This window comes from Falco naumanni, chromosome 1 (assembly GCF_017639655.2).
Source record: "Falco naumanni isolate bFalNau1 chromosome 1, bFalNau1.pat, whole genome shotgun sequence".
NCBI classification, from domain to species: domain Eukaryota; kingdom Metazoa; phylum Chordata; class Aves; order Falconiformes; family Falconidae; genus Falco; species Falco naumanni.
This window is the reverse complement of record NC_054054.1, coordinates 97,242,044-97,268,288: the sequence shown is the minus strand read 5'-3', so window position 1 is coordinate 97,268,288 and position 26,245 is coordinate 97,242,044. Positions and strand designations below refer to the sequence as shown.

At 42.9% G+C, this 26,245-nt stretch overlaps 1 protein-coding gene across 4 annotated transcripts in view; it reads right to left on the bottom strand.

Annotated features, from left to right (window-relative positions):
- LOC121095898 (acetoacetyl-CoA synthetase) overlaps positions 1-24,897 on the bottom strand; it is a 43,898-nt gene extending 19,001 nt beyond the window's left edge. Inside the window, exons 1-7 of one of the 4 annotated variants that reach the window (XM_040611297.1) lie at positions 24,635-24,892; positions 21,310-21,413; positions 16,696-16,816; positions 13,602-13,715; positions 4,819-4,916; positions 867-981; positions 238-319 (exon numbers count right to left, since the gene is read on the bottom strand). In XM_040611297.1, the coding sequence (XP_040467231.1) occupies positions 238-319; positions 867-981; positions 4,819-4,916; positions 13,602-13,715; positions 16,696-16,816; positions 21,310-21,413; positions 24,635-24,752 (752 nt within the window). In that variant the 5' untranslated portion in view covers positions 24,753-24,892. Of the gene's footprint in view, positions 1-237; positions 320-866; positions 982-4,818; positions 4,917-13,601; positions 13,716-16,695; positions 16,817-19,957; positions 20,812-21,309; positions 21,414-24,634 lie in introns of those variants that run through there. The other 3 variants (XM_040611324.1, XM_040611307.1, XM_040611317.1) reach the window with 3 other exon arrangements.
- Positions 24,898-26,245: the final 1,348 nt, after the last annotated feature.

Sequence of the window (26,245 nt, the reverse complement as noted above, 5' to 3'; positions counted from 1 at the left end):
CTATATCCTATCGAATTTTGCCTTAATTTAAGAATCATTAATACCAACAGTGATTTTGTAGAAGCAAAACATCTGCAGCAACATACTACTACTGTTTTCAGTATGAAGCTGGACCCACATTACAAAAACTGGCTAAACGCTAGCTTTTGAAACTGCCTGACCTCTTGAACTTGCGATAGGTATCAGCATCCATCTCATCCCCCCTTAGGACAGTCACAGCTCACAAGCTCCCATTACCTGTTTGGAATCTTAGAAATATCTATGGCTTCCCTTGATGAGACATACGGAATCACCACCACTTTTTTTACATCTGGAAGCCCTGGAAGAAGGAAGAAAAAAAATTATTTCCTACATTCAGTTACATAAAACAAAGGTCTTTTCTGCCCGATTGGACCGTTCAGGGTAACGCACTAAGCAACAGAAACAATCCTGATACGCCAAGTACTGAAACCCCAAAAGACTGAATTGTTACCTAAGAGATAATTTCCTCAATATAGCCAGCCCTTTAAAAATACATGTGTAAACCTGCAGGCTTTAGCGATGTAATACCTCTTCATTTGCCTTCAGCAGCACTTCACTTGGGCTTAAAAAAACACAACACCCAGCATCATCAGTCCCTGTTCCCCCACTTACACTGCTAATTTATGGTGATATGTTTAAGCTAGCAAAAGAGTGATAGAATTACACAAAAGACTGGTTAGTTTTTATTCAAATCAGTTCTGAAATCCTAAGTGGCCACAGAGATACCGTAAAGTAGGAAGGACAGTGACAAGCAGCTCAAAAATGACACTTTTAGTGGCAGTGCAGCCTTTGAGCGCTCACACAACTGCAGCATGACTAAGACTAGATGGTATGCAATGAAATACCTTTCACCACACTGAGCAGCTTTTCCAGGTGGTTATGTTCTTTGCCATTGTATATAACAGCTTCAACAGAGAAGATGAGCTTAGGCTGAATTTGGGAAAATCTGTCCAGTACACCCTAAGGACACAGAGAAAAGTTAGTTAAAGAATGGAATTAAATTGCTACAGTAGGAAAATGCACTGGATGCTAAAAGCAAATCTAAATACAAGAATTAGCAGGAGAATTGTTAAAAGACTGCCAGTTTGTCTTCCACTCTCCCAAGAGCTTCAAAGTACAACAGGTTTGTAACAATTTATTTCATGACCCCCAAATCTATCAACCAACAACAAAGATAAAACCACCACAGATCACAGGACATTGTTCACCGAAAGATCAAGTTCACAAAGCAGTTAAAATTTCACCTTGGAAGTCAGACTTACAAACTCACCTCAAGAGGATAAGCACCTGTGATGTGAGCAGGAGTTAAGCACTTAATTTACCTGAAGGTCCACAACACTCCTGTCTGCATCTGCAGGCAGGTGCTCTCTATGCCCTTGTGAACTGCCCCAGGGCTGCTTTGACAATGTCCCAGTAGTTTGGTACTCTCATTGGGGGAAAAAAAAAAGCCACCAGTCTTCCAGAGGATGTGTTTATCACATGGCAAGGTGGCACTTCATAGGAACTGACCGCTTTGCTCTGCTACAATTAACAAAGGAAACCGTGCCACTGATTTCTACCAGAACAACTAGATATTGAAAACGTACGTACATACTACCAACAAGCCTGCCACAGCTCCTTTAGAACCTCTACGGAAGGACACGTTCAAATGCTAAATTTTCAGGTGTCCTCCAGCTTACACTGTATTCAGGAATTCACCATAGCTATTATCACATTTGAGAGAAAAAATCCTTCTGGTATTTTTTTTTTTTCCCCTAGGTACACTGCATGCAGCAGCATGCCAGAAATAGATCTTTTTGTATTCAACAGCAAGAAGTAAATCCTTCTACTAAAAAGCTCTCAGCACACAGCCATGTTCGTTCCTCTCTAGCTACAGTACTTGAAACATTAAGAACAAGATTATTCTATATTGTAAAATTGTCAGCTAACTGTTCAAGAACAGTATCCTAAATCATATTGAAAAAAAACCCTCAAGACTTCAGTTGTGTTTATTCTTCACAGCATTTTTTATTTCTCTCCATCTCCTGCTTTGTCCTCTGTTTTGCAGCCAAAGCGAGACAAGTTATTACCAAATCAAAAGACCAATGCAAAAACATTACAGTCAATCTCTACTAAACTCCTCCTTTCCAAGCTGGGCTGGTCAGGGTTACAAGAGAGGCTGCTGCAAAAGTACAGAGGTCCTGCCCCAACAACTTCTCCCTGTTGTCTTTTTAGGCAAGCTCACTGACCACCACAGGCGAGGTACACGGATATGGCAAAATATGAACACGGACCTGTCTGCTGAGTATGTCACTTAACAGCTTTCCCTCCTATCACCCCGAGATGCACTTCCTCTTCCTTGCTCACATCACAAGAAAATAGAGTAACAACGCATTGACACCTAACTTGATCAATTAGTTCAAAACAAAAATCACCAGAATCTGTTTTGGTGGCAGAAGAGGGTTTCAAGAAGCCCTTAACACATTACCTAACACACTCAGACATGTAGGTTTAATGCATTAAAATTACTCTCTAAGGGAGTATGAAATCAAGTTTCCTGCTATTTTAGGTATGTTATCATACCTACTTCATACCATTTTCAAAGAACAGACCAAGCAGCCAAATCACACATAGCATGTGTGCGCTTATATATGTGCGCATATGTATGCATGTATACACATTCACGCTGAGCACAGAGCATACATACCCTATATCCATGCTGTCTGATGTTTAAAAACAGAGACCAATGAGAGGACTAAGGGTATTCTAACAGAAGAATCAAATTTGAAGAGAAATGCGAATCAGAAGCTGGGATAACTACAATTCTCAGGGTTTTACCAATCCTGCTAACACACCCAGTTGGATTCATTAGCACTGGCAAGATCAAATCCCACAGGGCAGCCTGGTATGATACAAAGGCAATACAAACAGATGGAACAGGTAATTGCGACACTGGAACTTTAATCCAACCAGATGGCTCAGCAAGGAATTGCTTTCATGAAAATCATGAAAAGCTCAGGTAAAACAGATATGGCTCGTTCTAGTCTATGCGCCTCAAATCCAGTACTAAAGGTTGAGAAGGACCCCATGAATGGAGCTGCCCTGGCTTTGCTAGGGCTCACCAAAGGTTTCTCACAGACCCAAGAGCACAGCCTCTTTTTAAACTTACATATCCAACCTCTTATGCACAGGCTGCAAAGAACCACTTTCCTATTAATATATGTAAATGGATAACAGGGACTAGAGAAATGAAGCAAAAGCTGCCAAGAGTGGCGTTCTGCGTGGGAGGGAGCTCACTGGTTCTCTGACAGCAGCCTTCCTGAACGCTTGCACAGTCTTCAGAGGTATGGCATTCAGAGCCTGCAACGTGTAGGCAGTTCTGAACAGTGACGTTTTCTAAGCTTCACAAAATACATACACACAATCGGGTTTGAAATATTGAAAATGCTACACTATTTCCCAAAACACAAACAAAATCTTCATTTACCTTAACAGGACTAACGCAACTGCACAGAAGCAGGAATATATTTTCCTTAGGGCGGAAGCCAATATCCCTGAGAACCTCTGCTGATCTCCCTCAAGATTTTAGGGTTTGAATTCATACACCAACACATGCTGCCAAGCCAAAGGAGAATAAATGATATCAACGGCACTGCTGCTCCAAGGCTAAGTTTTTTAATGAAACTATCACAAAAACTAAGCTAGCTGGGCACTGAAAATAACAGCACATCAACATGGACAGAAAACACACCAGTACTCTGTAATACAAGCAAAATGAACAATCTTCCCCCAGATGAGAGATCAAATCACATTGCAAAGAAAATACTCCATACTGTCATTTTCTGAGCAAGCAGAAAATATTTGTAGAACAGATTGATCATTACGTGCTGTAATGACTTTTTTAATCATTTTTTTTTCCCAATGATACAACCTCGAGTGCGAGAAAGCGGAATGCTGCTGCCCTCTAGCGCTAATCCAGAGAGGACAGTTCCCTACATCTAACCAGCTACGGGGGTTAAACACTGAGATTGAGGGTACGCATTACCTAAAAAACCCCCACCTTTGGTATTTTCTCTGTTCTGCAGTGCAAAAAAGCATGCTTTCAAGCATACTTTTAGATAGAACACTCCATTTTAGAAGTGATTCGCACCTGTTGCTGCTTATGATGTGTGCTAAAGACTTTCCAAAGAAAGTAAAATACATTCCCAAAGCTTCCAGTGAACACTGCAACATCTGTTTGGCTATCATAATCATATCGCAAAACTTTTTACCGTATTTTACACGCAGCATTTATTCCTATGCTAAAAAGAATTGAGTTAGTGATATTAGCCTGAAATCCCTCACCTTGTTGGCAAACAAAGCCTCCTCGAAGAGACCAGGTGGGATATTGCTCAGTTTAACCACGCAGAAGGCAGAGGAAGGAACTACTTGGGCAAAGGAACTGGATCGTGGCTAAGCAGCCTGGGAAAAGATTTGGGAATGAAGGGCCAAGTCCCAGACAACTGTTGCATTGCTGCTCATTTGCACAATTAATAAAAGCTCACGAAGACCATGGATTCTGCCTGAAAATATCCCCCTGTGAGTCAGCTAAAAGATACCCGAATTACTACGCTGAAAGTCATTATTGACAACTGAAAGCACGAGTTTTCATTCAGTTTGTGGTAGCCAGAAAAAAAAAATAAAATCTGGTGTACTTGGCTGTGCCAGGAGATGGCAGTAAGGCTAAAGCAAACAGGATCTATCCCGCACTGTCACTTTCACGTCTGTCTCAAACAGGAGGAGAGCTTTTCTACACCACCTGATAATACAGCTACTCACGTTAATGCCAAAGTCCGGTGATGTTGAACTCCAGATAGCACCAATACTTGCAGCAGCGAGCATTGCTTCCACCGCATGAATGCTGTTTGGTAAGTAACCTATGGCAGAATTTGAACGGTTAGAGACTGAAGAAACTAAAAACCACAAAATCTTAACAGTAAACATAACGTATACAATCGCCACTTCAAACAGACTAAAAATGAAAAGCCCCAGACTGAAGGATCCTTTGAAATTTTCCACACAATCGTCACTTCCTCCTTCAAAGTCAAATCAGTTGCACAAGGAGTAAGACACAATCCCTTTTATAAAAAGAGTTGTATCCATTTCTCTATCTACAAGGTTACTCCCAGTTTACAAAAGTTTCCGCTTAATTAATGAGACTTTCAGGATAAGAGGGCAGCACGCTCCATGGAAGAACTGGGAGAGAGAGAAAAAGGTTGTGGATTGAACAGGGTACATAGAGACTAAGGATACAGCACCAAGCAGGGGAACAGAACAGGTCTGTAGAAACACCCCTTAGAAAAGGAACAAGTAGCTGGAAGCAAAGGTTATAAATACTCAGTTCAAAAGTGGAGATGCCACTTTACAAAGCTAAACATTGTCTGGTAGACACTACCAGAATCTTAAACACAAACAAGCAAAACCAGCGTCTCAGCTGATAAGGAAGTAATACAGTGTGACAAGCCCTGGAACATCATCACACCAATGGAGCTCTTCAGGCTTATCTCATCAACTTACAGGAAGATTTCAAGGTTTACATTCAATTTATCAAGGCACACAGAAGAACCAAACATCAAGAAAGTTACATTTGCAGTGGGCTCCATTTGACCAGCTCTCCAGAAGGTGCTGGGTGCCTGAGACTGACTCTCAACTGATCAGAATCCAACCCACAAATGAAAACACGCAGTCAAAATTCACCAACTACACTAAAGTAGATCAAAGATCTCTTAAGCAACCAAGAAGATGCCCAAGTCCTTAAAAAAGGCACATGACAGGCCTAATTACAGTACTTGGACACCTAATTAGAATTCAGTGTTTGAAAGCAAACTTAAATGGCAATAAAAACGCTTCCCAACCCACTAAAAAGCAAGCACTGACAGATCTTGGACTGCAGTGCAAGCTGCAGGTGCTCCACAACTATCTATCAGACCGCAAACGCTCACTAGTGCTAGGCACTTTTCAAAGATAGATTATTTAGGGATGTACTTTTCAGGACAGGAACTAAGGTCCCAGACCTTAATAGCTATTTCTGCTATGTTAACTTTATCAAGTAGGAGGGTACTAAGCTTGATTTTTGCCAGTGTGCCTACAGCTTGAAAAAAATCCATCCTTTTTCAACTTCGTAAGAAGCAGACTTAAAAAAACCCTTGAACTGAGGTTTTTCTTCGCAATTCAAAAATCAGTGAAATCTGTTTCTTAAACCAGCTTGACCACTTCAGTCAAGTCTCTAAACTGCTGTGGTTTTGAGAGTAGCAACTCTGAAAGCAGCACTATGACTTAAGGCCAACAATTTCTGGAAAAAACACACAACTGAGTAAAAACTCATACCATGTTAAGATATAAGTTACTCCCTAGAACTGCCTATAGTTTGTAGTGTTCTGTTCAGTGAAGTTCTCAAGTACCTGAAGTGCAGCAAAACCTCACAGCCATAAAAAGGCATTACTTATTTTGCTATTTTTCCTTTAGGGTCAAGGTTTATCATACAAGGTAAAGTATCCCAAAATTTTAGTGATTTTTCTTTTAAAAGAAGTCTTCCTCCACAAACAATAATTTTAAATGTTAATTATATTAACCAGTACAGATTAAAATATTTTGTATGATGAAAGCAGTTCTTTTTTGATTTATGCCAAATATTTCCACTAAGGATTTCCTGGATAGGATTATCAGGGGCCCAGAGTGCAGTGAAAAATGAAAGATGACTCTTTATGGTTTGAAGTAGTTATTACCTTGCCATAGCTTACAAGCACCAGTTGTTTTCACCACTCCTACAAAAGCCTTCAAGGCAAGAACACAGGACTTTTATTGTGAGCCAAACAATTAAACCATTACTTTCATTTGTCAGTCAGCTTTGAGGTGATAGCTTCTGAGTTTTAGAGGATATCAAGCCAAAACTGCCAGAAGGTACAAAACATGCAAGGCAACTTACCCTTGCACTTCTGTATCTTCACTTGACCACTGCAGGCAGGTAGCCTGCTTGCTTGCTGGGATTGATGTATTTGTCCTAATCCCCAACAGTAGGTATTATGAATAAAAAGGCGGTTCTATTTTGGATAGAGATCCTCCAAACATAACAATGTAAGAACTCGTGTTGCTTTTCTCTCAACAGCTCCCAATTCTAAATGACACAAACTATTCCTCCTGTCAGCTTTTCAGACTAGGAGTGGATTCTCAGAAATAAAAATAATTTCTCCCTTTCTCACATCAGAGATTCTGCAAACCCATTACACCAACTGTCATGTAGGTAAGAGTCCCTACCATCTGACTGTGTCCCTTGAGATATCAACTGACGCCTCAAAGCATTCAGTAGGCTGACACAGGTCATAAGTGTCTAAAACTTGGTAAACAGGAACATTGCTGGCAAAGAGGATCAAAAAACCAGCTTTAGCTGGATTCACATCAGGGGTGACACAAGAGTCACCTACGTACTGAAGCTCAGTACTACAGAAGAGTAATGGTACAGCTAGTCTGAATACTCTTATGTTTGTTCATCCATTTAACTAGAGCCTCCATGTTCCTTGATATGGTATTTCAGCTAAGGATCAAAACTAGCATTTGTCAACACAGGCCAAGTCTACAGAAAGTACATCTCTCTCTCTCTCTGTATCTTAAGTTGGTAAGAAAGGTAGAAGCTACCTTCTGTTACTAGAAAGAGGAGGATCTTCATACCTTCTCTGGGTGAACTACAAAGCAATTGAATAGAGGGCTCAAAACACAGGAGGTGGGAACCCATACCAAGGGTCCTAGTAGCACTCCTCCCAACTCCTAAGTATGTATAAAATTTCCGTAAGTATGAAGAAATGAAAGCTTCACTGTGACATAAAACTTGTGACAAATCTTTAAGCAGGACAAGTGGTATCTTAAAGACACTGTATGGATTTTTTTGTATTATTTTAAGAGGCACTTAGAGCCTGATCTGCTCAGGACAGCATTTTCTGTCAGTCACTATTTACTTAATCTAGCATACACTAAGATTAAACGTAGACTTGTTCATTTACACTACAGTACTTTACCAACAGAACAGATGAAAACTGTAGTACAAAATTTCTGGTATAATCATGCTGGAAGCTACATCAAAAGTCTCATTTCTCAGAGTGCTGAGAACACATTCCCTGGCATCATCTAATGCCTTCATAAAGTAGATTAAATGTGTACTCAGAGGCATCCAAACATTCATAGCCATCTGAATTAGAAGAAAAAACCTAAACTTGGACCCTACATCAACAATTTAGTTCTGAGCCTTGAAAGAATGCATCAAGAGGAAGGAAAGCAGGGAGCTGCTACTGAAGTATCTTCTCCATGGCTCATACTACTGATCTACAGCAGCACTGAAACAGAAGAAACAATTCAATGACCAGACTTCCAGTTTCTCTTTATGTTAATACAGCATTTCATACTCCTGTAGGCTTTTAAAGTGGTCATCCTATCTAATGTTAGTGTGGCCTGAGGCTATGAGTAATATGCTAATCTTCTTACAAAGCTAGCTTTAAAACCCACGTAAGCAACTAGGGCTAATACAGTTACTATAGATAAAATGCCAGCTTTAAACAATGTAATTCATTGATGTTTTGTCAAGGATTTTTTTGTGTGAACACACCGGGAAGATTAGTTTGTTTTTAACTGCTGACTTGTAATAGAACAAAGCCAGCTACAGGGATATAATAGAAGCAACCTATCCAGAGATGAATAACACAGATACTCCCAGTTCTATTTTATTCATACTGCAGTCATTGTTACTTGCCAAACAGACTGTCAGTGGGAAACCAGGAGTACTTCATGTGTGGATCTGCGTAGCTTGCATTAGGTATTGTATCTGTCTCTTCCAACTGTTCAGGCATCAGTGACAGTATTGCAAGACATAGAATCATGGAATCTCTTGGATTAGAAAAGACCTTTAAGATCATCAAGCCCAACTGTTAACCTAGGGCTGCCAAGTCCACCACTACACCATGCCTCTAAGCACCACATCTACATGTTTTTTGAATGCTTCCAGGGATGGTGACTCCACTGCCTCCCTGGGCAGCCTGTTCCAGTGCTTGACAACCCTTTCAGTGAAGACGCTTTTCTGAAGACCCTACATCTTTAGAAGAAGAGGCATGTTTCACCACAGATCTGCTTCAATTATGTTTACTATTACATGCTATCTCCTTGGTGATGGAAAGGGAAGACTAGGATGAAATCAAGCTGGAAAAGTGCTGACATTGCTGCTTCTCCACCCACATTCACCCACCTCCAACTTAAACACACTATTACTGTCATGATGCAGCCATAAATTGTATTGAAAAAAATTAGGGGATATGTTAAGTATAATGAAAAGTTAAAACAGTCTTGTCTCAGAGCCTGTAAAGCATGGAAGTGAAATTCACAAGAAGAAAACCATGTTAGTAGTCTTGTATACAATTCTAACAGCTCAAGATTTTAAGTGATTTTAAGAGAAAGTGGCTGCAAAGGGCATCAGAACCTGGCAGGCTGACTACATGTTAGGTAGCTATAATGAAATTAGTATTTTCCTTCTATTTAAAAGCTGATCAGTAATACATCTCCTGCATTGCTGCTATAAACCACATGAAAAGTTACCCTTCCCTCTGCCATCTGCTACAAATTTTGGAACAAATTAGGTCTCAGTAGACCTTGGCAAGCTTTGATCTTTTGATACCACAAGCAGGTGTATGACTCAAACTTTCCCACCCAACACTTAACATCTCTCCCCCATTTCAATTTGGGATTTGGAGAAACGCCCACAGCCTCAACCTCTGCAGCGTTACAGTTTAGCTCTTCCAAAGACAGCCAATATCCTCTGGCATAGGAGCAAAACATATGAAAGGAGTTGAGACCCAGTTTTAAACATGCCTATATCTAGAGAGCTGGATTGCTGTTAAAAACCCCATCAGATTTCTTTCACAGGGAAGCCTCCCTAGGCTGCAGCCCAAGTCAAAGCAATCTGTCAGTCGGGAGTCTAGGGCTGGGGGCACCAGGGGAAGGGATGGAGGGGGAACTGCACAACAGCCCAACTGATGGGAGCTTATACAGGTTCATCTGACTGAAGATTACAAGGAAAAAGTCTCTCACCAGCCAGGGTAAGAGGACAGAGTGGAAAAAAGTGGTATGGGAGAGAAATAGCACACAGACTCCAGGTAATTTAAAAAGCTCTACCTGAGCCCAAAAACTTGTCATGATTTTAGGAAAACAAAGAGGTTGCCTAGATTCATTACTCTTTTCTGTTATCAAAAGTACAGGGCTTTGTAAGAACCCCAAGTGCAATGCAAGCCTGCTCCCACAAGTCAGCTGTAACTGCTCATAAAGATGTGCTGAAGCTACTGAAATGCCCAAGGGGCCCAGCAGGGACACTTGGTACCTACAGCAGCTGGTCAGACTGGTCTCTGCTGTGCAAGTGCCAAACAGGCAACTTGTGCTCAGGAAATGCACAGAAAGGCAAAGGGAAGAAACAGAGCTGCAGCTTACTCAAGTGATGGGAGCTCAACTCCAGAGAATCAAGGAGCTGGGATCCAAATAGTGTTTTCCATTGTATTTTCAATGGATTTGCTTCCTTTCTCATTTGCTTGTTTTGGGGGATGTTTTGTTTGTTTAAATAACAGCAACACCACCAGATAGCTAAAGAGTGCAATTTGTGCCTCCTCTTACAATCACTAAAAATCCTTCCAGGCTTCCCATTGGAGCCACCACACACACTTTCTCTCCCAAGAACGGGGCTAAGTGCACAGTTAAAATCCTACCCTTTCTGTGAAGGAAGCCCTGACATTGATGATGAATTCTGAACAGAAACTTGGAACTGCTACCTTCTGCAAGCTTGTAAAAAGCCTACACAAACAAGCAGTATCTAAAGCATACTATTTTATTCATACAATCTTGTTTGTTTAAAGTATCAGCTATGCTTTTTAATTTCAGTAAGAGGTGAACCAGCTGCCAAAACAACAAACAAAACTCAAGAGTCAGCCAGCCCCCAGTTGTGCTAAGCAAAATAGTCATTAACTAGAAGAAACTTATTAAAATTATAACAGTATTAGCAGCCTAATTATTAGCACCACTGACTACAGCTATTTCAATAGCACATTTTCTGCAGCTACAGAGCATGCTTCCCCTGCATGGTATACCTTACTAAGAACAGCTCACAAGAACAGCTCATAAGATGAGCCCAAAATGAGAGCATCATGTTGTCTTTTCCCAAACGTTGTACTTCTAACTGGTTTTCATTAGAAGAGTTCTAGCATCGATAACCAGGTTGCTAACAGGACTTTAATACACAAAACCACCTCACTGAGATAAAATTCTTTTATCTTAATTCAGAATATATGTTCCTATTAAAAGTGACTTCACCTGATTGTACTTAATATTAGTATTATATCTGTCACCCTAGTGAGCAGTATTTTCTTTGCAGAGATTAAAAATCTGTCACTTAGCGTCAGACACCAATACGTAGAGTCTAAGTGGACCTTAACCTGAGAATTAGGACAGGAGCAAAGAACAGCAGGTTTCTAGTGGCAGAACACACCAAAGCTGCAGCTGTTGCTACTCATCAAGTTTACAGCTGCTGTCCTCCCCCACCATGGTGTGTTCACACACACACACTTTCCATTCACATAAAATATGAAAACACATCCAGTAATCACTCTTCTGAATTGCCCATCAGTCTTCCACATTTCGTCATATCGTGGGATCTGAAACCAGTACAGAGCACCCTTTTTGCCGCTTATACACATGAGATTTGATCCCTCAGTTTAGCATAACTTGCAATACATGTGGAAGAACTGTTTTCAGCCCCATTATGACTTTTACTCATAACAATAAGGAACAGCACATTAAATCCCCACAAGCAGTCTAAAAAGAGCATTTGAATTTGTTTTGTACATATCAGGAAAAATTACACTGTGAAAGTCAAAAAAAAAAGCATTTGCTGTGCTTCACAATGACAACACATTTACAGAAAGCATTAATAGGCATCAAGAAAAAACTGACCAGGACTTTGATTGGTTTCATGATGTCCAAGTTTCCAGTTCTATGCATAACTACATACTGTTTTGCCAATGTCTTTGGGACAACTTTTTAAAACACATGCAACTCACTTAGTATTTTATGTATGCATCAGAGGACAGGTATTACGAAACACTACACTTAAGTTCTAAATATTCAAACTTTGTAGAGAGTGAGTTTTTCCTATTCATTACTTTGGTTTCAGGCAGAGGCTGTTGCTCCTCAACAGGTCATCAGGTATGAGCATGACTGTGTTAAGACTGAAAACAGAGACAGAATTAGAGCATCCTAGTCTTCATTCTGACAGACCTTCCTGATTTTGCTGGATGGTTCATACCCAATTAAGGATATAGCTCTAATTCTATGTAAAAAACCAAGCCACCAGGTGTGATAATTAAATCTTCACTTACCAGTTCCATAGAATGCTCATACCATATACACGAAGTATGAGCTCTCAAGTATATTTTAACATTCAAAAGTCACATTTGTGGGTTTAAAAAATAGCAATGTATACCCTTCTGTTTTTGAAGACACAGCTTTGAGTTCTGGTTTGTAACGTGCAGAACATAAATCAAGTAGTTTCACCACTTTGGGTTTGCATCATAGAAGAATTTACACATACTTTGGATAATGGCCAAGTATTGCTCAAAGAACATGCAATTCCAGTAGTAAGATGAATACGCACATCAGCAGAAATACCAGGTAGGAGTCAAGGAGCTTCAAGGTACTGCAGTTTTGACTTGCACTGCGCTGACAAAACTAAAGAGCCCATGTTACATAGCGCATGAAGGACAGATGAAGCTGCTCAGCTGGGAGATCAAAATCAGCAGTTTCGAAACAAATGGACTGAGGCCAGCCCGAGTAACTCCTTTCTGTGCCTGGGCTGTATAATCTACAAGCTGTTCACAGGACAAAAATGTCATTTACATAGAAAAATCCACATGACATTCTTATGACAGGAAATACTACTCCAGAAGATTGTGAGGTACTGAAAGGATCATAGGGTTCTAACTACTAATCTCTGCACCGATGTGACTTGAAAAGTCACTGCTTACCAGCTGTTCACTACCACCATTCTGGAAAACACTACTCCCCAAGCACTGGTGGCAGAAGGTAGTGTAAGTTCATTCCTCAAGAAGTTCAACTCAGTGCACCATTTTACCTGGGGCTGTAGGGCCAGTAACTGCCAGCTGGTACCAGAACCACCGACCTGGGACCGTAACTCCCAAGACTGCCCCCAAGTGAATTTGCCAGACCTTGTGAGTCAAGGCTCCGCTAGATGCACAGGCTCCATCACTTTGGCTTCCACGGCATGCTTATGAAGCAGACCTTAGTGAAGCTATGAATGAGGTTATTTTCCTTCCCCCTCCAGTGCTACAGAACTTGCAGGCTAATCCTGGATCCTTCCCTCTAGAAGTGTATTTCATACAAATGTAAATATAGCAGCATAAGAGCTTTTTCTTCAGAACGCTTCTGTGAAATAGCATTTCATATTCATGTTTCTATAACCCTGACTACTCACTTGCATATTTGAGGAAAATTTCGTCTTCTGTTCTTTAAAAAAAAAAGTTACTCACCCACAACTCTATCTCCTACTTTCACCCCCATCTTCCTCATGGCTGCAGCATACAGTGCTACAGCTTGTCTCAGTTCTTCAAAAGTAACTTTCAAGATTTCTTCTTTGCCTTCCTCTGAGGAAAGAGGATTAAAACAACAAGTCAGAAATTATGCACTGCAGCATAAATAGAGTCTAGTACAAACAACTGATTCTGGAAGAATACAAAGCAATTTTAGGAAAAGAGTTTCCACTAATAATTATACTTTTTGCTTTTCAAGTTCCTCTTGAACTGTACCAAGCTTTTCTTTTTAATGGGAATCAAGGATTAATCAGTAGTATTCATTCAGTAGACATGAAGACATTTTTAAAGACAGAAATGTACAGCTGCCAAAAAGCAAACTATTCACTGCAGAAAGATATATTCTCAAAGTGCATTTATCATAAACAGATGGCACTCACAAAGGCTACTTTCTAACATGGAAACAACAACCCCATTTTCCCTTTTCACTCAGTTATCTCATCAGGTCTAGGAAGCAGCATTAAGGTGCCAGTTTTAGGTTTCATTAGAGCAAGTCACTGACTTGAAAATCATGCACAGAGTTACTAAGGTCTGACTTTCAATATGCTTTTTAAACATCATTTGCCCACATACGACAAAGCAAATACACTAGACTGGACTCCATTTATCTCTGGAAAAGATCTGCAGGGTGTTTCCATTTTTGTACTGAATGTCAGATGTTGCATAAGTTGTTACTAAATCACTTGTGAAACAAAAGGAACAAATCTAAATGTTATGAATGACAAAGTCTGTCATCTTAAAGGTCCCTTCCTGTACTTCCTCAGTGAGAGTCCTGCAAACCAGGTGGCCTGTCCTGTTTCCTGTATCCAGCGCTTACTAAAACACATGTGCCAAGGCTGTCAACAAAAGCATACTGCATGGCCTGGGTACATCAGGTCCTTGCAGTCCAGCTACCATCAGTCTGATTTCCTTAAGCTGGGCACCATATTTTTTTCCTCTTTTGCCTTCTTAAACTTCCATCCCAGTAAGCCTGAACTTACACGGAACAAGAGAACAGGTTGCGATGGGAAACACAAAAGTCAATTAACATGTAGTTCATAAGCCAAGCAGGGACTGCTGACGGCTTCCATGTTCCCATAGAACCACAAGAAACAGGACTCTGATCTTGCTCCATTATTAAAGCCTCCAGGAGAAGGGAGTCACAAATAAGAGATTCAGAGTGGGAGCCAGTGACAAGTGAAATTGTTCAGGCAAGATACATTTACATTCCTGTGCTCTGTTACACCCACACTGCTCCACAGCACCCCCCCTAATGAACACACGAACCTAACAGGTTCCCAAAACACCACTCTGACCTAGCAGCAATGGGTGAACAAAAAATACTCAGACTTAAGAGATCTTAAGAAGATTAAATACAGTAGAAGGTCATGAAAAGAAATGCAGGTGGAAGTCTGTTCACCACAGAAGTAAATGTATTCACTCCAGCACTGATACAGTATTCAACTGCAAAATAATTTTGCTCCTTTTGGTATTATCACCTGTGACTGGGACACAAAACAGTGAGTCTGTGGTACACCCCTACTTCCTAACAAGAAACAAGATCTACAGGGACAAAGCAATCACAAGTCAAACCAAATAATTCACTCAGTTGATAATAATTCCTTCAATAGTTTGAACTGAAAGTGTTTAACTCCACTTTCTCAAGTTGCATGTTTGGCTTTTAACATCAACAAATCAATTGCATAAATTCTATACACATTTAGAGCTAGCTTACTAATCAGTGTTTGGCTTCCAGCTGTTGCACAGATGTACTACACTGATTTTTTTCTCCATCAAATAATGCATAAGCAGCTTTTCTAATGATATCAAAATTTGAAAGCAATGAGTCCATCACTTCGAAGCCAGCTTTCTGTCACCAGCCTCATTTCCACCAGGCTTCACCAGATCCATTCTTACTACACCAGAACTGGGTCACAGATTTTCCCATTCTCTCTGAACTGGTAGTTGATGATTTTACATATATATATACACATACATAGGATCAGAGAGGTTTCTTCCAATACCTCTATACAGTAAAATGCAAGTGGTAAGTATTTCTTCTCCAGCAGTATGCTTACAGAAGACTGTTCTGTTGTCTCGTATTGTTTCTGAGCAGCTATCTGAACAACACTAACACATGTAATTCAAAACCTGATCCCTATGCATCAGAAATCAGAATCTAAGACTTTTAACACCTACACAATCAATCCATAGTTCTGCGTAATTTTCTCTCCTAATGAGCTGTAGGAGTTCGTTGTTTATTGTTGAGCTATTAAGAAGCATCACTGCTTGGTCTTATGATAAGGATTAGGTCCAGCAAAAGGGAAGCTCAGAATACAACTCCCTAAGGAAGCACTCACTCACCCGCATAGAAGCTAATCCCATCAAACACAGATTAGAATCGTGTTTAAGTTACCAAAGTCAGCAAATACAGGGAAGGGACATTGCCTTAATATCACCACCCTCAGCACGGAGTATGTCCAGATTTTACTAGACTTAAATCTTCTCCAGCACAGCAAAAAAAAATAAGACTGAGCTGCAGTGTTCCAGAAAAGCAAAATTCCGAGTCTCCCATTCATATAACTTTCCTTGCTGTTGACAACACGGTAAGAAGAGTTAATTCCTACCTACGCCCCATGTAGTCCTTAGTGTTCACAAGAAAAAAAAGGCACGGTAAGAGAGTGGGAAAGGCAATATCAAGTAACAGTGCCAAAAGGCTTGCTGAAGGCAGGCATTAGGCAAGTGTTTATAACAAGTGTGAAGTAATAGCTCAAAGAGAGTGATGCTGAACGCAGCATGATCTCCACTACCTAAACAAATTCAAGCACATTCTAAGACAACTTTAATTTGCCATAAACCTGCAGAACTATCTATAGTCCCAGAGCGTGTTTTGCTGGGGTTTTGTAGAGCTGTACTGTAGATTCTGCAGAGTTCCTGACTTCATTTTCCTCTTTCTCCTCACCCAAGCCAGTTTATTTCCAGGACTCATAAAAAGGAGAGCTGTTTTAAGGCCTAGTCCAGTGAACTACAAATATAAGCCATTTTTTTTTCTTACTTGCTGCATACAGTGCAATCTTGTCATTGTCCTTGTGCTTCAGAAGATTTTCTGCATAGTTCAGACGGCTGCCTTTAAACCATTCCGGGACATCTGCAATACTTTTGGATGTATCAACCACCTGAAAATAAAATACGTGTTAGTGGAAGACTGCAATGTAATTTCTTTTTCAGAGCATTGTACAGAAATCAGCTCATTAATTCCAAGCTCTTCATACACTCCATCAGGCAAGAATCATTTTTCCCAGCTTACAGATGGCAAACAGACACTACAGGCTTGGAAGGATTAGTTACTTGTCAACTGTCACAAGCAAAGACATCATTACAATAAAACTAGAAACAGTTCCTTGCTGACAGTTCTACCTTTGGACCAGCCTTAAATACACAGAGGGAAGCAAACCACTATGACTACATCCAGACCACAAGACACACACAAACCACAGTGCACGCCAGGGCTTTGCCTCTGGAAACATCCCAACCAGGGACTGAGCTACAGTGTGTTGCAGCTCCCTACCAGGCCACACCACCCAGCCTCCCCCTTACGAAAACCAAACCTGGGAAGGTGCGAGTACCCATTCCTCCCCAGCATGAGTCACAAGGTACAGAGTCCAACGGCAGGAACTCAGACAAGGGTAATTCAAATTAACCCTAGACTAAGTAAGGGAAATGTATAGTCAAACATAGAATAAAAAGCTTGAACTTTTTAGTTAATTTTCTAATTTTTTTTATTTTTTTTTTTTAGGATTCAGTTGTCGTAAACATTTAAGTACTCCACAGCTTCATCCAGAGTGCAGAAGAAGGACCGCAACTAACCTCCACACCCAAGAAATACTGTACCGCAAACTGACTGCACGCATTTCTACCAGCCTTCACTTGCCATTTTCTAAAAAGATGGTTCAACCTAATAAGCCCACATTAAGGAATTCCCCACTTATGTCTTAGCCCTAAGACACACAAAGAATTGAAACACTTTAATGAAAAGTCACAAAAGATATGTTCAGCTGAAACAGCCTCCCTCATCTTGAGCTAATCAAGCCTCAAAATATTAAATGACCCCTTGTTAAGTCACAGTTAAGACTATACCTTTAAAAACAGTGATAGGTAAAGAGCCCCTTAGCATTAGCCACAAAGTTAGGTAAATTCTTTCCAAAATGCCCCACTGTTTAGAGATTCAACTGCCCAGCAGCACATGAATTTTGTTATCTTAAAATTGACTAGTCTACAGTTGTATTTTTGAAAGCTTCCGTTTATACCCTCAGGTTCTCTCGTGGACTGCACATGCATGGCCAGAAACAGCATTCTTTTGGACCAAGTAAAGAGCTCTTCTGAAAGCCAGGCAGAACTCAAAATGCTTCCCATTCCAGAAAACCTAATATCGTTGTGCTTTCAGACACGCAGTGTGTTTATTACCATAGGCAATCCTGAATTTGTAGAAGAGAACTTAAAGCTCATGTGAGGTACTCTACTACTTTCACTTGAAGTGAATTTTCCAAAAATGGAAACTCAAGCAGATTTCTCTGCTTGTAATGATTGCCTAGAACTGACTTATAACATTTATAGTTTATCAACGCTGGCTACAGAAATATTGTTTTATACCAGCACGTATTACTGCAGTAATTAGAGGCCACTCTTGAGAAGTGACTCATTCCCAACTTCCTCAGCTTGAAGAAAAGCAAGCAGAATGTTTCCAACATTTTCCAGGACAAGTTCTAATACAATTCTATTTTTTCCTGAAGAGGAACACCACCCCTTCAAAGGGCTCCGCTAGCATAAGGTGCTGGACTCCTATACTTGATGCTCCGTTATTTTCTACTCCATTAACACCCATGATTCCTCGTTAAGCCCAATCCCTTTGGTAGTGGTACTCTGTCACACAAACAACCTGATCTCTCCCTTAGAGGCAAGGTCTCAGCAAGCAACAGAAACCAAAGGTCTGCTAATTTTTACTGGAAGACCCCAGCTCTAGCAGGCTTGTAAAAATGCAGAGCTTTGCAACAAATCTTTCACTTCATACATTCCCAAACGCTCAGCAAGTACAGGGAAAGAGTGCAGTCTACAGTGCTGCTGACTGCAGTCCTCCTTTAATGAGTAAGGCTGTACTCCCTCCCACAGCAGCACTGAAGCACACAAGGCCCATCTGTGTGGTTAGGTGAACATGCCAACTATCAGCTGTACTCCCACACCACCAGCTCCTGTTCTACAATTGCTTTTCATAGCAGCTCATCAGTGACTACTTCCCAAACCTCAGCAGCTACAAAAAAGCATCATATTAGCAATATCGCCTGTCCACACCTCTACTGCATTTTCCCTCACTGAAGTGGTTTGCTAGCTGCGCTAGAACCATGCATTGTCATGCCCCAGCGACTGTGCTTACCCCAAGCAGAGACTATACCTTTGAGAATGAATCTCACCCTTACCATGAGACAGATAACCCTTGCCTTACGGTGGTACATATGAGGTTCTGTATCACCTGAAGAGCAAGAGCAGCAAAACAGCATGCCTCATGAAAAGCTAGAGAGCAGACAATACCAGAAAACACTCCCTCCACAGGAATAACAGCTTCTCGTAGCAGAAAGTTGAAAGTTTTAAGGCATTTCATATGAACAGCTACTTGACGTAACACCACCAACGCTGCCGTGCCAATATAGCTTTGTATACTGCAAGTACTTGCAGTACTTCTTTTAAAAGTGGCATGGATGTCAAATGCTGCAGAGTGACATGAGCATGTCTACAAACACTTAAAACTTTACTAAGTTTAAATGAAACACTGGCTTCTTGTATTTTATACATATACAAGGTTTTATTGGCTTTCTTGGAATGACCTGTGGGAGTATAAACTGTTTAACTGGCTGGGGACAAAGGAGTCATCTCCAGTTCATGAAAAAAACTGTTCTCCCCAAAGCATAATGCTTACTTCCAACAAGCAGCAAGGATCAAGTCATAAGACACTTCAAATCAAACCTTCTCAGCTCTTTAGCTACCACAGAACAGCTCAGTTACTGTGACCAGCCTTTCCTCCTGACATACAACAGAAAAGGACCCATGGTAAGGACCAACAGCAAGTCAGCTTTGACGCTCAAAGCTGCAGCCAAGCCTCGAAGCTGACACTAGGGGGAAGCTAGAGGCAAACAGCAATAGCCATTAAAAGTGAGTCAAGGATCTCCTGCAGTACTTGTCTGTCAGCTGACTGCTGCTCCCGTTTTAAGATCTACAGTGGTCTCGCCATGATGTGAGAACAGGCACGCAGGGGCCCAGAAGCTCACAAGTAGTCTGGTTAAAGCCTTCCTAAACATCCTCATCTTCTTGCTTCTTATCCTCAGGAAACCTGCGTTTTTAAGCCACCGCTGCCTGCTTCAGCCTCCCTTCCAGTTCAGCCGCCACTGGCAGTGTCTGGAGGGCCAGACTTCCAGGAGCACCAGCCCTGCAAAGCAAGAGAAAAGTGTTATCGTCCAGCTTGCTCAGTACAGATACGCAGGTGCAAAACAGCTCCTCTGAACTACTTGCTCAGGACAATTTGCATTCATGTGGAAATTTGGAAAGATGGCCTTGCTAGCAGCACAGAGTATGTCAAGAAAATACACGATGCAAATACAACCTGGTCAGATTTTGAACTACCATCTAGAGAAGATAAAAGATCAATGTATAGTCTTCAGACTACATACTTCAAAAGGCAGGCTAGTTCTTACATTCTTGCTCAATTCACCTTTCTAAAGGGTGGGTCACATCACAACACCCGAGCACAGTTTCACAGCAGGAGGAACCACTTTATCATATCACACAGCACAGAAATTTCTAAGACAGGAAGAGGCAAAAGAAACTTACCAGTTCCCTCTGCAAAACTGCCAGTACTCCAAGTGTGCTTGGAACAGATGGCCTCCAGGGATTAAGACAGAAGTCCAGTCCTCTCTTTACTAAATCCAAGGAAGGTTCCCCTGTGTCGAGCTCTTTAAGTAATTAGCCAATCATCTTCCTCAGATGGAAAACCACAGGGTGATGCTGATACCCTACAACAGGGCTGTACCAAGGGCTCCAGCTTTGCCCTCCATGCACAAGAGCTTCAAGGTCACCTTTACCTCAAGGCAACACCGCAGCATGGTCTGGTATTCCACCTGTGACTGCAGTCAACCACCACCGTTCCCTCAGAGACATTTCAAGCCTACATCTGGTTGCAGAGACTTCCACAACCAGTTCTACAAAACCAGAGTGCAAGAGGTATGCTTATCAGATAAGCTGACTCAGGGAACATAAACATGAACTTGACTGCATGCCAGCATTTACAAAATCAAGATGTTATTCTGCCAGCATGATCTAAAAGCAGAAAGCAGTATATTGGTAGACTCCCCACAAGCAGCCAGGACTTGCAAGGTATACGAGAGCACAATAACCACAAGGACACTACAGCAGAACTGTTTAGGACAACAGAACTTCGCGATTTCACTGTCCTAATGTGTACCAGCAACAGAACACCACCATCCACCACACAAGGAAATTCAGGACTGTACACTCGAGAGATTCCTCACATCACTTGCAAAGGTTCCAGGAACAGGTCAAAAGACCGATTGTAAAACTGGTTTATTGCCATCTTGCGTTGCACTTGACCAAGAGAAACACTTACCTCATCATACAGGCGAGAACATACAATGTTACTGTACTTCCAGAATTCTGCCCAGAAGTCTGAGAAGGATTCCACTGACCACTGGTATAAGTCATTGTAGTTGGCTAGAAGTAATAGATACCTGTTAGCATTATGTAGAGAATTATAGGAATGTAAACAAACTATACTTACAGAGATCCTGGATAAAGAAAATTTGTGGCTAAAACAACTAGTAAGGTTGAACTGATCACATAGAGTAGGTCAGAACAGATCCCTTCTGTACAGGGCAAGTGACTATAGCATCAACAGAAACGGTCTACCTGAACACATGGCAACATTTCACCCATTACAAGCCATTCACCACCACACAGACAGAGACCTCTTCTAGTAACTCTGTGCAACATCTACCCACTCCCTCAGCGAAACCAAAGATGCAATACTTCAGAGACTCTGTCCCGCTCACTGGTATTTCCGCTCCCTATCGTATCATCAACAAAATGATTTAATACAGCAGAAGATAAACAAGTCTTCCTGACAAGAACCCTTATGGTTCCAGTCTGGGACCAAAGACCTCCAAAAGCGTGGCAACACTGGGATTAGATGCACTTGTCATCTAACTGTAGTATCAACAGCACTGTTACAAAGCAAGCATGCATTATTCCTTAATGAATAAGGGGTCTGACAGACTGCAGCTTACCTTCTCATGCTAAACCAGCATGAATGAAGCTGAAAAGAGATGTTTACTAGCTAGATAGTAAAACCGTGACCCGGCATTAAAAACATGGAAGCAAGCAGTTTAAATCTTGCATGACTGTGATACCAATCAAGTAACCCAAGGAATGCGTATCAAAACTCCACAATTCAAACCAAATACTGAAATTCAGCGTGTAGAACAGTCTTGGGTATGAATAACTGAGCTGATTCCTCATCACCAGCTTGAAAGTGACACTCCCAAGTCATGGCCACACTGTCTGAAGCTGTGCCAACAGCCAAATTGAATACGAGTCCGCCATAAGCGACAGTACTAACAGTTTCCTGCTCTGCCAACTGTGCTTCCTATTTAATGCTTCCAGCTAAACCACTTGAAGTCATTTTCTCGAATTCTCTTTGGTTTGTCATTCTGTTATCCAGCTCTTTGCTTCAGAAATCATCTTTGCATCCCCCTCCTACAAGGAGGACATCTTCCAGCTTTATAAGAGGAAAAAAAAACATTCCAAGCCATCTCTACACTTACACTTGATCACTACAGCTGTTTCCCCACCCAGTCTGCCCCTTCCACATCTTATTCCACTCAATCTTTTCCATCGATATCAGATTGCTCCCTAGGTATTACTGACACAGACACAAAGGCCCTTCTCCGAACTCAGCTTCTGCCTACATATCGCCTCAGCCTCCTACATCCTTTTTTTATTTTTACACTCCACCCAAGTTACTCTTCACCACTCTATACAATGCACATCAGCTGGCGTGGGGCTAAGGCTTTACCAGAGGAAAGTTCAAATTTCCATCTCCTCCTTCAAAGAAGAAAAAAAAATAAATCAGTTGTGCTTTTTGCATTTGTCAGATTACTTGGAGCAACTGGTACAAGTCACCACTAACTTGATTTCTTATAACATGAACAGTCCGTTCTGTCCCCAAAATGAGCTTTAGCATGCAAGTCCTTCAGGGCATAGTCCTCATAGCCAGCAGTCAAACACTGCATCTTGTCACTACGTTTTCAGGGTTGGACAGAGCCATGCTGTTCAAAGGGTTACATTGCCCTCAGCTCTCCTCGACGAGTCTACATCTTAACGTTACATAAAGAATCCATTCTTCATTGTTGCATAGCACACAGACCAATGAACATCACTTCAAATCTAATGGAACTTGACAAAAGTTTCTATATACGCCCAGGAATCCACTCTTGAAGGGAGATAGCCACTTCAAAATGGACTGAAAAGAATTCTAGTTGTTACATCCGTAAACATGGGAAGCCCATCTGAAACTGTATTTGGTCTTGATCATACAAGTACCAGTTACATGGCTTTTCTACTCAGGAGTTAGCTAAAAACCTGTAGTAGCTTACTTCCTACGTAGCAGGAGTTCTGACATGATAATGCGAAATCCCCCACCAGTCAGAGTAATGACCTGGCTTGCCGACACAGTAAGTTCCCAAGCGAGGTATGCAATTGTCTTCCAGACAGGAACCGCTAGAAGCACTAGCTACTTTGCTACTACTCCAGAATATTTCTGCTTATGCCACAGACACATTTATACTGCACTGACAAACTTGTCAGGCCACTTGCCAAAACCACTCCCTCCAGTCCCCATCAGACAAGCGATTACAGGAAAGCTACACAAGTCAACCCGGTCCCCAGACACTTTGGGAAACCAGACGGCATAAACCAAGCTAGTTTATGTGACCCCCACATGCACTGGCATCCACCTGGCTCATGATGTGAATGAACCCACACAGCCAGCACCGTTGGCTCCTGATAACCCCAGAGACACCACCACAGTCACTGGAAAACCATGGCAATCTGGGTTGAAAGCCACCTCTGGAGGTCCAAGCCCCTACTCAAAGGGGTACTACATTCAAAACTGACAGGTTGTTTCCAGCTGCAAGGACTGCACACCTATTCACAGTCATACAGGTATTTCTGAATGAGCATGAAGCAGAGCTTTAAGTTCTAGAGCTTAGGCAGATGCACAGCAAAAGAACCAAAACTTCCACCACTGAACCAGCTTACACATCACCTTTCCCTTCCCAGCATGTTTAAATATTACAAAAACATACTCATCACAAAGAAAGACGAGCATGGCCTTAATTCAGATCTCACATATGTATACCATTAAAGCACTATACTAAGGCTCACAGGAGCCTCACAGCCACGGTGGCAGAGATCCCTCCTTCCCACATCCCCTTACACCACCAAGTCACCGCAGCATCGCTTCAGGCCCAAGGAAAACCCTGCAGGCAGAGCCTGGCCCACACAGGAGCAGCCAGGAGCACAGAGCTGGTACCAGCACGGCCGCCGCCTGGGCTGCCATCCGGCAGCCGCAGCAAAGGCTGTTTGCATTCCCCATCAGCCTGGATCTTCACGCTACACGAGATGCTGCACCGGAGACCTCTACCCCAGGCGCAAGCCGAGCATCCCTCTCGCAGCCTGGGACACCTCACCCCCCACCCCCACCCCAGGTGGGGTGTGCAGGCACCTTGCCCCCCACCCGGCTATCCGGGACAGGCAGACTGCCCGCAGCCACCGCGGTAAGGCCAGCCCCGGGGAAGCAGAGCCCCGCACGACTTCCCCCCCCCTTCCCCCAGTCAGAGCAGGACCCCCAGGGCCCCCCCCCGCCCGGCGCTCACCCAGGCGGAGCCCGCAGCTGCTGGCCACGGCGGCGCGGAACCGGTCCATGTGGGTGTTGCGCTTCGTGTCAGGCTCCCACATCACCTGCGACTCCATGATCTCGGGCTCCCGGGACATGGTGGCTGTCAGGCGAGCAAGCACAGCGAGCTACCGCCAGTACCGCGGGAAACCGACCCCACACCGCCCCGCCCCAGCCCTGACTACGCTCACCCTCCTGCGGCCGCACGCTTTAAGGGCGTCCGGTCCCTCCCCGGTCGCCGCACCCCGTAACCTTCCGCCGGAGGAGAAAAGAGTGCGGGGCGTTGCGCACCGCCCCGCCCGCCGGGACAGAGCGAGTCACCCCCTCGGTCGTGCGGGGTGAACGGGGGGCAGGCGCCGGCCCCCGCCCGGCTCAGCAGCGGCTGCGGCGAGGCCCCTCACGACGGCAGCGCCCGGCCTCCCCCCGGCGAGCGGTACCTCCCCTCCGGCGGCAGCGGCCCCCGCGCTCCTCCCGACTGGGGGCCGCCTCGTATCCCCCCGGCCCCCGCCCTGAGGGCAGCCCCCGCCGCGGGGAGCGACGGAAACATCCGACTAACGCGCAGAGCCCCGCCGCCCCTGAGGGCCACCACACGCGGTGCGGGCAGCGGGGTGGGGGGGGGACACACCATCGCTTCGTGCTTTCCACATCTGCAAAACTGCTGCTGCTTTGGCATTTCCATCCCCCCACCCCCAGGTCTGAAGCAGTCTCCGCTGACAGATGTCTTGGACCCACTAATGAGGCAAGAGCTGCCTTTCTCCACAGCCTCACTATCCCAGTTACACTTTTGTAACGTGCTCTGCCTACAGAGCTCGCACCTCAGATTAAAATCGATTGCTTCTCTTCTTTCAAAATGCGAGGTCTGGCTCTTACTGGCAATCACAATGTCACAACAGCTGATTTTCACTAAGTGGTGGTAACAAAGTGTTCGATAGCAACGCTCAAGTCACTGTGCATATGTGCTGCTTATGTAACTGTTACTTTCAAGGTCATGATTTCCCTTCTAATTCAGGGAAGCCTAGAAAAACACAAATTAGATGGTAAATTAGGCATACAGTGTAAATATGAAAGTAAAAGACATGTCGTAGTAGTAGTACAGTTGCTGTAACTTTCATTCCAATTTTTGTGCTGCTGCAATACTGCCACTTTATTCAATTTGAACGCCATGGCAACTTGACTTGAACAATCCTGCAGTGACTCGCCTCAAGAAAAACTGTATGTATAGTGTATGTTCAAGTAACTCTCCAGAGCCCAGAGGACTCAGAGAGGCTAGAGATGGAAACAGGCAACATTATTTGCTTTTAAGTGCCTCCCTTGCCTTGGCAGCAGCGCTGGGAGAGGTCAGTGGAGGTGTGAAATCTGTGGCGTGGACAGGCTGCCAAGGCCTGAGGTAAAGCAGGCACACGGGATGCCTGCTCCAGGCCCGGGCCTGGCCCTTCCACCGTTTCATCGGGGCTTGGGAGTCGCAGCCTGTGGCAGAGAAAAACAACCTAGAAACTCCATCTCTCTGCATGCCTATGGAAAACATATTTTTTTGCCCTTTGGGCTGTCAAGACATTTATTGCAGTAGCAAGACTGCTAACCGATGCGGATA